Source organism: Arvicola amphibius, chromosome 2 (assembly GCF_903992535.2).
Source record: "Arvicola amphibius chromosome 2, mArvAmp1.2, whole genome shotgun sequence".
Classification (NCBI taxonomy): Eukaryota; Metazoa; Chordata; class Mammalia; order Rodentia; family Cricetidae; genus Arvicola; species Arvicola amphibius.
In genome coordinates, this window is record NC_052048.2 from 146,243,463 (window position 1) to 146,256,624 (window position 13,162).

At 48.0% G+C, this 13,162-nt stretch overlaps 1 protein-coding gene and 1 non-coding gene across 4 annotated transcripts in view; one reads left to right on the top strand and one right to left on the bottom strand.

The window, feature by feature from the left end:
• Paxip1 (PAX interacting protein 1) overlaps positions 1-13,162 on the top strand; it is a 48,312-nt gene that overhangs the window by 14,477 nt on the left and 20,673 nt on the right. For all 3 annotated transcript variants that reach the window (XM_038320198.1, XM_038320197.1, XM_038320199.1), the window contains 3 exons: positions 2,830-2,943; positions 5,692-6,312; positions 12,201-12,930. In XM_038320198.1, the coding sequence (XP_038176126.1) occupies positions 2,830-2,943; positions 5,692-6,312; positions 12,201-12,930 (1,465 nt within the window). The remainder of the gene's footprint in view (positions 1-2,829; positions 2,944-5,691; positions 6,313-12,200; positions 12,931-13,162) is intronic.
• Positions 10,833-10,935, bottom strand: LOC119808634. Its single transcript, XR_005284542.1, has one exon. It is a non-coding gene; the product is annotated as a U6 spliceosomal RNA (small nuclear RNA).

Genomic DNA, 13,162 nt, shown 5'->3' on the forward strand with positions numbered 1-13,162 from the left:
GTCCAGTCTCTCTTTGTCTTGTGCTTGTGGATCAGATGTTAAGCTGCTGCTCCAGTGTCATGCCTGCCTGTCTGCTGCCATGCTCGCCACCATGGTAGTCATGGATTTACCCTCTGAAAGTGTGAGCAAGTTCCCAGTTCAGTGCTGCCTTGGTCATGGTGTCTCCATAGCGGCAGAAAAGTAAGACACCAAGAATGGCCTTGAATTTCTGTCTCGTTTCCCAGATGCGGGGGTTTCAGGCATGCACCACCCTGCCTAGCTGAGAGGAGTGCCAGTTGGTAGTAGAGGATCAAGTCTTTTTGGGAATCAGGGAATTCTACATTGGGAGGACAAAGGGAAGAGAAGGCAGGTTGTTGAGGACTGATAGCAGGAGGAGGACTTGGCACATAGCTGGTTTAGTGTGTTGACAGTGGCATTTAGGTGTGATTGGCCAGGAGCCAGGCAGGCTAAGCTGCCTTGGTCTCATGCTGTAGAACTGGGATTCAACCTGACACTGGGAGAGGCAATAGAGCATTGGAGCCAACACGCCTTTAGAAGGATGGCTTTTTAAAAAGTACTTTTCCCTATTCTTAAAGGGATTACTTTGCAAAATTTGGAGATTGTAGAAAAGTGTAAGAGTGAAAATAAAAGTACCCCACATCCTTTGATGGAGGTGGCGGTCGCTGGTGTGCAGTAGTGGAGCTCAGACTCGGCTGCAGAGGTCTGCGCTGCTGTGGTGTAGTGCTTTAGTTCCCGTGCACTCTGAGTTGATGGACTGCTTGTCAGAGATAGTGATCCAGTTCTCCTGGGGGCTCCCCTGCCTGCTGCTCTTCTCATAGTAGCATAATGCACCCTGCCTAGTGAGGCATGTGCCTGAGCCAGGACGTGCACAGTGAAGGTCAGCTACTGTGGCCGGTAAAGAAGCTGGTCCTTTCTGACATGGCCTCTCAAGTGGTAAAGCTGCATCTAGATTAGGTCTTAAACTCATTTTAACTAAAAATTGCATAGTGAGTCATTGGATCAGTCTTTTGTCAGATAATTAAACTTCGTTCTGCCGGTGCCTCAGGAAATGACTGTAGAATAGCCTAGTCGGGTACTGATTTGAAAATGACTTTAGAAAGTTCGCGTGTAGTCGATAGTGTGGAATACAGAAAGCCTCTAGGAGTGACTGTACAAGGTTGGATCCATAGGGGCTATATGCTGGCATTAAGGAGTCAGCTGTTGTGGGCAGTGGTGGCGCACACCTTTAATCCCAGCACTTGGGAGGCAGAGGCAGTTGGATCTCTGAGTTCAAGACCAGCCTGGCCTACAGAGCGAGTTCCAGGACAGCTATAGCTGTTACACAGAGAAACCCTGTCTTGAAAACACAAACAAACAAAAAGCTGTTTATCCATAGTGTAAGCAAATGTAGAGACAAAGTCAGGCTTCTTTAACGCCCATAGTCTTCAGCTTAGAATACAGTTTATCCAGAGAGGATTCCTGTGTCTGTGTGTTTACCTTAAGGTGAATGCTGCATTACATTTCTTAACGTGTTTCTTTGACTGTTCAGGTTAAATTTTATCCTTTCAAAGTTAGCTTGCCCTTTCCCAGAGGTCTGGCAGTATGTGTGGTGTTGGACCTGGGCTGACACACTGGGATGTCAGGTGCCAGTGTCACAGTTCCCAATTGTCCCTGGGGTTGGTGGCAAGTCCTGTGTGCCACAGTCATAGTCAGGTTAGTTTGGGAAGCATGTGACGGTTTCTGGAAGATAGAGGGCAGGCAATAGTAGCAGCAGGGCGGGTTCTGGACTCTGTTAATCTCTGAAGCGGAAGGACGGGGCTTCTAGGCCTGCTTTGGGCTTTTCCCATAGAATGTTTGTTTTCTCTGGCTTTCCACTCACTGTATTTTTATCTTGTAACTTATCCTTGTCATAGTTAGTATTTGTTACTAATTTTGAAGAAGTCCTTTGTAATTACGATTCAAAAGTTTTAGGATTAATTTTTTTGGGGGGCCGTCAAGTGTCCAAGAACAGTTTTGTGAAGTTGATTCTCTTGCTTTTATGTGGGTTCCTGGGATTGACTGGCATCATCAGGCTTGCATGACAAGTGCTTTATCCATTAAGCCATCTCACTGGCCTCTGTAAATATAATTTTGCTGTTTGAACATTTTTAGAAATGATGGCCCATGGAATCTTTCTGCCCTTTTTAGTTTTTTTGTTTTGTTTTTTTGTTTATGTTTTGGGGGTATCATTTTTGTTATAGACTAAAATCTTCTATTCAGCTTTTGGGATGTAGATGGAATTTTAAAAAGATTTATTTATTTTTATTTTATATGTATGGTTGTTTTGCCTGCATGTGTGTCTGTCTGCACACCCTCTGCACCACGTGTGCGATGCCTAGGGAGACTAGAAAAGGGTGTTGGATTCCCTGAAACTGGAGTTGCAGAAAGGTTTGAGCCTCCATGTGGGTGCTGGGAATTGAACCCTGGTCCACTAGAAGAGCAGTCATTGTTCTTAATTAATGAAACATCTCTCCAGCTATGGATGGGAAGTTTTAAATTTTACTTTGTGGTAACTTGGGATCTAACCCAAGGCCTTGTATATGCAAGACAAGCTCTACCACCCAGCTACCTCCCCAGCCCAGGATGCCACTAAGTTTTGCTCAGTTGGTGACATGGCAAAAGGCTTCTTATCTGGGAGCTGCTGAGATTAACAGAATGGCTGAATGCTGCTCTAACTTTTCTTACCAGCATCCTTTGGGCAGCTGAGGGAGAGCACCAGTGAACGCATTGTGTGGACACTGCCGTGTAATAAAGTGGAAATGGAAACGTGGCTGAATGTGTGATGAAGCTGTGTTTCTCATTCTTCGCCAGGTGTCGTCTGAGGACAGAAGTGCCCTGTGGGCCTTGGTTACGTTCCACGGGGGCAACTGCCAGCTGAACCTCAACAAGAAGTGCACACATTTGATTGTTCCAGAGCCAAAGGGGGTAAGCACTTCGAAATGCACCATCCTCTTATATAATACATAAGAATCAGAGGTGTTTTCAGAGAAGCTCTTTGCAATGATTAGATTCTGTTTGCAAAACTGCTTATATTAGTATCTGTTAAAAGGTGTGTTATGAGTTTAAAAGGAAATACATGAATAGGGTGGGTTTGTCAAATATCAAGTCTTTGAATTTCAGCCTGTAATATTTATTTACTTACGCATTGATTATCTGGAGGCTGGAGAGATGGTTCAGTTGTTAATAAGCACACTTAATGGTTCTTCCAGAGGACCTGGGTTTGGGCGTTGGGTCCCAACAGCACGTTGGACAGTCCGCAGGAGATTCATGGTGTTGATGCTGATGTAGCATAGTCTGCCCTGGGCTGTGATGCTTGCTTGCCTCAAGTGCTTGAGTTCCTTAGTTCCGCCCCCTGCAGTGAGGAGGAAAATAATCAAAAACAAAGGTACTAGCATTCTAGTGTGCATATCAACAGAGAACACTCACAGGTGGGTGAGGAATGAAGGATTTGGCATCTGCTCCTGGGGCAGTGCAGTGCTGTTTGCCCTCCTGATGTGCACAGACAGAGGAGCGGTTGAAACCAACTGCCTTTGTTAGCTGTGGCCTTTTGACATTGTGATCCCAGCTCTGCTCATTTTCCTTTGCTTAGCTGTTATTTTCTTTGTTTGTTTGAGACAGGGTCTCACTATGTAGCCTTGGCTGGTCTAGAACTATTATTGTGAAAGGACCCATATTGCATGAATCTCCCCCACCTCCTTAAACTTGTATGTAATGGAATTTGTATGGAATGGAATTCAAATCCCTCCCCTCCCCCACTGTGTAGCTCTGGCTGTCCTGGAACTCACTATGTAGATCAGGCTGACCCCAAACTCTCAAATTCAGAGATCTACCTGCATCTACCTCCTTAGTGCTGGGATTAAATGCTTGCCTTGCTATACCTGACTAGGAAGTCAAATCTTTTAATCTTCCTATAAAACTTGTTTACACAAAATCCCTGCTGCATGTAGAAGGAAGCGGCGGGGCTGCGTCCCGCCACCCGGCTGCCGGCTAGCTTTACACCCGAAATAATTACACGGAAACTGTATTCTTTTAAACACTGCCTGGCCCTTTAGATTCAGCCTCTTATTGGCTAATTCTCACATCTTCCTTTAACCCATATTTAGTAATCCGTGTAGCACCACGAGGTATGGCTTACCAGGAGAGATCTTAACCTGCATCCATCTCGGAGAGGAGAATCATGGTGACTGCATATCGTGACTGCCTGAAGCGGCTCCCCAACTCTTTCCCAGAATTCTGTTCTGTCTACTCCACCTACCTAATTTTCTGTTCTCTTAAAGGGCCAAGGCAGTTTTCTTTATTAATTAACCAATGAAAGTAACATAGACAAATAACTCTCCTCCATCAGCTGCATTTTCAGCATTTGATGCCCTGAAGAGGCCCATCCTATCCCCTTTCTTTCATTTCCTTTCCTTTGAGCTACTTTCCAAAGTAGTCAGTTGGTAATAGACTTTGAGGTTAAACCTCAACCAGTAAGGACTAACCTGTTTCACAGAGCCTGGCCTTCTCAAGGCCTGAAAGCATTCTTCTGTCCTCCTAGCCTGCCCTGCCCTAGCCTGGTGCAGTCCTTGCTCCAGCGTGGACTGTAGCTGTGACTGTGTGGTCCGTGTAAGGAGGGAGGCATTAGTTTTGGTGCTGTGTGTTGGCTAGAGAGGAGCAAATGGGTGTAATTTGACTGAATAGTACTTACACACTTTTTTTTAGGCCACTTATATTTTATTATTTTTGATCCTTCAGGAGGCTTCACGGGAGGCAGGCTCTTACCTCTTCCTCACATTCTCCTTCCGTTTCTCACTCACTGTGCTCTGCCTGTCTGCCCTCCTCACTAGGCAGTTACTACACCTGTGTTCCTGTCACAGCCTACCTGGGAGGCCTCCCCAGGCCTGCTCCTGTCGGTTCACTAACACCCTAGTTGCAAGAAAAGACTCTTGGCGAAAGCAGCGCAAGGGAGAAGCTGTATCCTGGCAGGGAAGTCGTAGTGACAGGAGCTGTAGGGCACTAGTCACATGTCCACAGTCAGAAGACGAGAGCAGCTTGCCATCCCCTCACACTGTCTGGGATCCTCTGTGCCGACGTCATCCTGCCCACAAATCACGTGGTTAATAAATGTAATTAAGATAATCTCTCACAGAGGTGAGCAGTGGCCTGCCTCCTAACTGCCAAGTCAGCATCACACCTTGTCACCTAGTTCTGGTTTTAAGTTTTATTCTTACTGTATGTTTAACTTGTGTTTTATGGGGGTACAGACACACCCCTGTGACCATTCTTACTGTATTGACTTGAAGGCACTTGCCCAAAATTCCCTTAGTGAATGTCATCCTGTTTTGGACAGCCATCTTTATAAATAGCATTAGTGTGTATAAACAGATTTCAAGTCTTCACTTTATCATTTTCCATAAGATTTCTAGTTCTCTGTATGTACTTAAAACGTTACCTGTAGAGTTCATTTAAACCAAGTCTTGTAACCTTCCTGCTGCAGTCACAGCCCCTTCCTTCCCATGGTGCCTCCTACAACTCTAGCTCACAGGTACAGGCATAGATTTTGCCTCTGGGTAGCATGGCAGGGACATTACCAGCTCTGGATCTTTAGCCCACTTAAAACTGCCTCCTCAAATGCATGACCATAGGATGAGAGGAAACAGCGTCATTTAGTGTGTGTTTATGCTTCACGTCTAGGAGAAGTACGAGCGTGCTGTCAAGAGAGGAAGTATTAAGATTGTCACCCCTGACTGGGTCCTGGACTGCGTGTCTGAGAAGAGCAGGAAGGACGAAGCCTTTTACCACCCGCGTCTGATCATCTATGAGGAGGAGGAAGAGGAGGAAGAGGAGGGAGACAACGAGGAGCAGGATTCTCAGAACGAGGGCAGCACTGAGAAGTCAAGTGCAGCCAGCTCTCCAGAAGCCTCTCCTCCTGACCAGCCGTTCTCGCCCAAGCCCAGAGCCGAGGTGTCCAAAGGGGAGTTGATGTTTGATGACTCTTCTGATTCATCCCCCGAAAAGCAGGAGCGGAGCTTGAACTGGGCCCCTGCTGAAGCCCCGCCACTAACCACGGCCCAGCGCAGACTGCCTCAGGGAAAAGGGCCGGGACTTATTAACCTGTGTGCCAATGTCCCACCAGTCCCCGGGGACATCCTGCCTCCTGACATGCGGGGTAACTTGATGGCTGCTGGACAAAACCTCCAGAGTTCTGAGCGATCAGACATGCTTGGGACCTGGAGCCCAGCTGTCCGGACGTTACGAAACATCACAAACAACGCCGACATCCAGCAGATCAGCCGGCCATCCAATGTTGCGCACGTAAGTTTCAGGAAGCTACAGGCTGCATTCAGGAGTGGGATTTCGTGACCTTCTTATCAGGTTACTTATGAGTCCCATTTTTGTGGGAACTTCTTTACAATCATGTTAAATAGGCATGAAGCAGATGGTGACATTTGGTCCAGCGGGGAACCAAATACCTGCTAATGGTTCCATGAGGCCTTATGGCCTGGCATTGTAGCTATTTGTGTCCGCCCGGGACAAACTCAGTGGGTTTCCTAAAGACTCATACCTTTGTATGTTTCTGTTGGTGCATGTTATTGTGTATTTCAGTGTAAAATCTGTCATCAGACTGATGGCTGGGAGAATCTGATGAACAGGGTGATGTCAGTCAGGCTTGGATTAAAGATTGCAGAGAGAACCCGGGACAGGGATCTGGTGAAAGCCCAAAGTGGGCAAGGATTTGCTCTCGTCTGAGCATGCTGAGAAGTGAACTGGGTGGTGTGCTCTCACCACAAGACAGGGAGCTTAGTCCTGGTGGCCGTGGGAGGAGTGTGCACTTCCTTCATGGAAGCCTTCACAGGATTTGAGCAGGGGTGTGCCGACGTCTGACAGGTGTATGGAGCCTTATAAAGGGGTGGGAGGGGAAGGAAACAGGAATGTCCCCCAAGAGGCTAGCCAGAGGTGCTAGGATGGCCCTGGAGAGTGCACAGAGATGTGCTGAAAGAGCTGCAGGCATGACAGCTAGAGGCCCTTCCGGGTGGTGTGTGAGAAGTGGGGAGGTGGATGGGATCAGCAGCACACAATGCTCTCTAGTCTTGGAGCCAGTGAGACTGTGCATAGGTTGGAGGAAGCGAGAGCAGAGTTCTGGGTCAGGCTGGGAGCAGCCGGGCGCGGGCAGCCAGAAGCCCTCCCATTCAAGAGCTGCTGTGGTGGCCTCTCTGGTCTGGCAGATTTGTCCTTTATTGTTTTTGTTTTCTCTTTAACAGTTTTCAGCTGTGGGAACAACCTGAGGCAGGACCCAGGGCCATCTGAGGTAGATGTAGGGAACTATGACTATCCTGGGTGTGAAGTGGTATTAAGAATCAGTTTGCTGGATTTGATTATGGCGAGGGTCTCAAGAAAACTCTGTTGGTTGGAGATGTTTAGAAAACCATGCCTGTAACTTGAGCAGTGAATACTGGAGGTTAAGATTCTAGAGACAGTGGAGGGGAGGGAGTCTGGATTCAGGTGACTCCAGGCACTCTTTAGGTGTTGGGAAGAGAGAAGCCAGCTGCTGAGGGGAGATAGATAGAAGAAGGTTATCTGGGTCTGAGGAAAATGCGGGGCCACAAGGTGATTGATTCAGAAACCAGAAGGCGGTACTGCTGGGCGTGGCTAGCACTGGTTTAGGTTGGCAACCACAGCTTTAATGTGACGTGGGAAATAAGAGGGAGGTCAGACTGGACATAGGGAAGATGAGAGGACAGCTATGGAGTGAATAGGGAAGATGAGACATAGGGAAGATGAGACATAGGGAAGATGAGAGGACCCTATGGAGTGAATGGTTCCTGTGGTGGACAAGAAAGCGGCTGTGGACAGAGCCTGGGCCATGACCTTTGGAGGTGTCAAAGTGACAGGCACATTTTGCCTTTGTCAAAATAAGTATTAATCTGCATTTGCCTAGATTTGTTCAAGATTCTCCATATAGGCTGGAGTTCAGGCTTTTTTTTGGGTGGTGATGATCTGGTAAAAGCTGTCCAGTTTGGGGCTGGAGAGATGGCTAAGTGGTTTAGAGCACTGACTGTTCTTCCGAAGGACCTGCATTTGATTCCCAGTACTAGCGTGGCGCCTCACAGCCATCTAACGCCACTACCAGGGGATCTGCTACCATTTTCTGACCCAGCAGCCACTGCATGTACATGTTACACAGGCATACGTGCAGGCAAAACAATCTTTCACACAAAGGGAAAATAAATAAATCTTTAATAAACAAAAAGCTCTGACCCTAGTGTTCCAGAAGGTGTAGCCTCCTCTAGGAATGAAGTCCCGCTGGTGGCCCAAGGTCCCACTGCTCTCTGCTTGACTGTCTCTGTCCCTTCCCAGATGTCAGGTGGCTGGCTGTTCACGAGGTACATGCCTTTCTGACTGACCACAGCTCTTCTCTGTGTCTAGGGAGACTTGCAGGTGAGGGTGCCTCAGAGCTGACTGACAGACCAGGCACATGTGCTTGTGGGTAGTGTGAGGTAGGGGCTACTGGACTGCACAGAGGGACGGTTCCAGCCCCAGTATGGAGGGTGCACCACCCTGCCTTCCTGCACACCAGTGTCCAGGAGGCAGGAGCCATGTGGCCCCACAGCCATAAAGTGGGCTAGGGCTTAGAAGAAGAACAGCGGAGACAGCGAGGAGGGTGTTGGGAAGCCAGCGGGCTTGGTAACAATCGGAAGGAAGGGTGTTACGGTCAGTAGGCTGGAGGCAAAGAGGATGGACATTTCTCCTCGGGTCTTGGGAGATGGTGACACCACCAGGAGGGAGATTAGGTTAGTGGGTTCTGGTGAGGGACCGGGGCTGTCCGGGTGGACCTGCCCCATGAATACTTGAAAATGTTGACTAAAGAGATCGCAGAACTGGTATGACAGCCAGCTGGAGGCGTGGGGCTTCTGACTGCTCACGAGTCTCCGTCCCTCCCTCCTTTTCTTTCTCTCTCCCTCCCATGAGAAGTTCTGGGTGGCAGCCTTGCATTCAGCATTGAAGGCTTTCCCCCGCCCCTTCAGACTAGTGACCGACTAGGGCTGGTCAGTAACTATTCTGCTGTCTGTCTTCACACACATACAGGTTTAGGCATGGGCTTTCCTAAGTCTGTTTGGATTTAGACATAGACTGATGTCTGAACTGAGCTGAGGGCTGGCTACTGCTCTGACCCTGTCCTCCAGTGACACTGGCTCAGCTAGAGACAGCAAAGGTCAGGCCACTGTAGTGCTTCCTAAAGAGTCCTTACCTCTGTGTATAGAAAGTGAATTTCAGGGTGTTAGACAGGGGAGACTGTTTGATTTTTTTTTTTTATTTTTTTTTTATTTTTTAATCAAGGTGGAGGGGTGAAGGTGTCTGTCAAATTCTGTTTGATGACAGGTATGTCTTAGCTAGGGCTGTGTGGTATGCACCATAGTGCTTTTTATGTTCCGGCAGGATAATGCAATTTGAAGGAAAGGAAATTAAAAGTTGCTGTTGTTTGAAATTGCTGCTTATAGGTGGCATGGTTACATACATGGTCAAGTCCTTGGGACTCTTTTCCTTGGGTTCCTCAGGTTGCTACGTTCTCAGCTCAAGGCACATGAGATGGGAGGTTGCTGAGAGGTGTTGTCCCCCGCCACGGGCGGAGAGATTCCTGTGCTAATGGCTGTCCTCGGACCTGGCCAGGCTCTCCTGATATTTCATTGTTTCTCCTTGGACAGACTGGGTCAGCCATGGCAGGGGAACATTGCAGCCTTCGCCTCTAGGCCCAGTGCAGAAACTGCCACATGTCATGTGCTTCTCCTGCCTCCTTCGTATTGTTGTTGGGGTTTTTGTTTGTTTGGTGGTTTTTGTTTGTTTGTTTGTTTTTTGTTTTTGAGACAAGTTTTCTCTGTGTAACTCTGGCTGCCTTGTAGAGCAGGCCAACCTTGAACTCCGAGATCTGCCTGCCTCTGCCTCCCAAGTGCTGGGGTTAAAGACGTGCGCCACCACTGCTGGGCTTCTTTTCTTCTTACCATATGACCGCCCACATAGACATCAGAGACTGCCGCATTCTGTTGATCTGTCTCAGAACCAGGAGCTGGTCCGGGGGCGGGGGCTGCTTGACTGCAGATTTCCCCCATGCCTGTCCTGGCAGCTGTTCTTATGTTGTGGGGCACCTCTTCTGGGGTCATTTTGGATGGGGTCAATAATGCAGAGGACAAAAGTGTGACAGATGGCTGCTTTGGCCTATTCATGTGGCAGGCAGTCTCTGTATTTGTCCCATCTGTTGCTTAGTCTTGTTTGAGGAAGGATAGTCAATGATTTCTCAGGAAGTAAATGATTTCTCAGGAAGGCAGAACATTGACTTTAAGAAAAAATTCTTTAAGACATATTTATTAAGACAACTGTACATTCTAAGCACTGTTCTTAGTGCTGGTGTATGTCTGTGTACTACACAAAACAAAAGAAAGGTTGCTTTCATGAACTCAGTTTTTATTTTTAGAAATTTTAATAAAATTATATCACTTTCCTTTTCCTCCCTCCAAAACCTCTCATATATCCTTCCTTGCTCTTTCAAATCCATGACTTTTTTCTATTGATTGTTGTTACCTCTCCCTCTCTCTCTCTCTCTCTCTCTCTCTCTCTCTCTCTCTCTCTGTGTGTGTGTGTGTGTGCACTCCTAAGTATATTAAGTATAACTTGTTTAGTCTGTATGCTACTTATGTGTATTAAGTTTTCAGGATTGACCATTTTGTATGAGATAACCAATTGGTGTGCTCCTCTCTGGGGAAGACTATTTCTTCTGCTCTCAGCTTTTTTGCCTGTAGTTCTTTCTGTATGGTTGAGGCCTCGTGAGCTTTCCCCATCCAAAAGCTATGGAGCTCTTCATGATTATGCATGTCATTCTTGTGTAGGGGCCATGCCAATCATCTCTGTATCATTCCAGTTTTAATATAAGCACTGCAAAAGTGAGCACCGTTCGCTTAAAAAAATCTTTGTATGTGCGTGTTCATAAATGGGGGGGGCATGCTTGTACCACAGTGTTCATGTGGAGGTCAGAGAAGGCTGACCATGTTTGAGACAAGGTCTTTTGTTCACTGCTTTGTAGCCATACTATGTGAACCATGAACTTCTTTATATCTACAATTTTTGCCTCCCTTCCCCCTGTAGGAACATTTAAGATCGCAGGTGCATGTACTTCTATGTCTGGCTCTTAGGTGAGTTCTAGAGATCTGACCTCAGGATAGCAGGTTGGCATGGCTTATTCCCCAGCAACTTCCTCCTCTCAATAATAATGTTGTTATTATTTGAGAATACTGAATTGTGTAGCTCAGGCTAGTCTTGAATTCCCTATGCAGCCAGGACTGACCTTCAACTCCTGATGCTCTTGCCTCCACATCCCGTGCTGGAATCATAGGTCTGTACCATCAAGTCCAGATAACATTTGCCTTTAAGCATGCTTTTTGCTAGAGTCCATCTGTCCCTCTTCTATGTTACATGTACTGTCCAGGAGAGGGTACAGCGAGGGAGGATCAGGAGCTGTGCTGGGCATAGCTGCAGTCAGAGTTGCTATGGTGGTAAGCTTGGACCCCTGCCTTATCTGAGCAGCGGTGACTCCTAGAAGCAGGAGGAAATAGAACATGGTTGCACCTGTAGTGAGGTTAGAGCTGAGCCTGCCATTTTCCAGAGCACTTTCAGTCAGTCAGAAGCAGAACGTGGTATGGAAGGGGAGGGAGTTGCCCTGTAGAGTGCCACATTCCCGGTAGCCAAGCCTGCGCAGGCCCAAGCAGAAGCAAGTACTGCCATTTGTTTGCTTTGCTGTCCTGTTCCTTTTCTTTAAGATGCAGCAGCCTCGTGTGTGAATCAGTGCCTCCAATGTGTGTATGGGGTGGGGGGTTGGTGTGTGCATCAGAGACATCTTTGGGGAATTGGTTCTCTCATTGTACAGTGGGTTCCAGGGCTTAAACTCTGGTTGCCAGGCTTGGGTAGCAAGCATTTCACCTGTGGAACCATTTTGAAGCTACAGTGTTTGTTAGTCCATTTTCTGTTTTGTAATTCAGCGTCCTGCTTTCTGGATGTTGAATACAAAGTACATGTGAGAGCAGTGTGGTATTGCTGCTGGTCCCTGTTATGTAGCGGTTTGGCGTATCAGCTGTGTGGATACACTCTTACTTGCCTGGGAGCAGGCAGTGCCTCAGCAATTATTGGTAGTGACTTGGCCCTCTTTTGTTTTCTAGATCTTACAGTCTCTTTCAGCACCCACAAAAAACCTAGAGCAGCAGGTGGCGCATGGCCAACAGGGACACCCCACTGCCAGTGCTGTGCTATTTGGCCAGTCTAAAGGCGCTCCCGAGACACACGTGTTGCAGCAGCACCATCCTCCCCAGCAGCCACCACAACAGCACCCAGTCCTGCATCTCCAGCCCCAGATCATGCAGCTCCAGCAACAGCAGCAGCAGCAGCCACAGCCTTACCCCCAGCCGCCGTCACATCAGTTCCCTCAGCAAGTCCATCAGCATCAGTTTTCTCAGCAGCAGCTCCAGTTTCCACAGCAACCATTACACCCTCAGCAGCAGCTGCATCGCCCCCCACAGCAGTTGCAGCCATTTCAGCAGCAGCATGCCCTGCAGCAGCAGCAGCAGCTCCATCAGCTGCAGCAACAGCAGCTACAGCAACACCAGTTAGCACAGCTCCAGCAGCAGCAGCAGCAGCAGCAGCAACAGCACAACCTTCTCCAGCAGCAGCAGCAGCTCCAGCGCCTGCACCACCAGCAGCAGCAACAGCAGCAGCAGATGCAGAATCAAGCAGCACACCTGAACCAAACATCCCAGGCACTACAGCACCAGGTTCCACCCCAGCAACCCCTGCAGCTGTCCCTACAGCCCGCACCTCAGCAGCAGCAGCAACAACAGCAGCAGCAGCAGCAGCAGCAGCAGCAGCTTTATGGACATGACCCAGCAGTGGAGAGTTAGTACTGGTTCCTGTTTTCCCATAAGTTGCAAGATTGCATAAGTGCTCCCCGAGTATAGCGCCTATCAAATAATTGTTGCACACGGAGTGTGAGTCTTATCCCTCTTAAGCAGGCATTCCAGTGAGGAGATAATCAGGCTTCTTTGTACTTTGCACACATTGCAGTGAGGGCCAGTGTTCACAGAGTATCCAGGTTGCCTCAGGAGAAATACTGAATTATGTCTTGTTT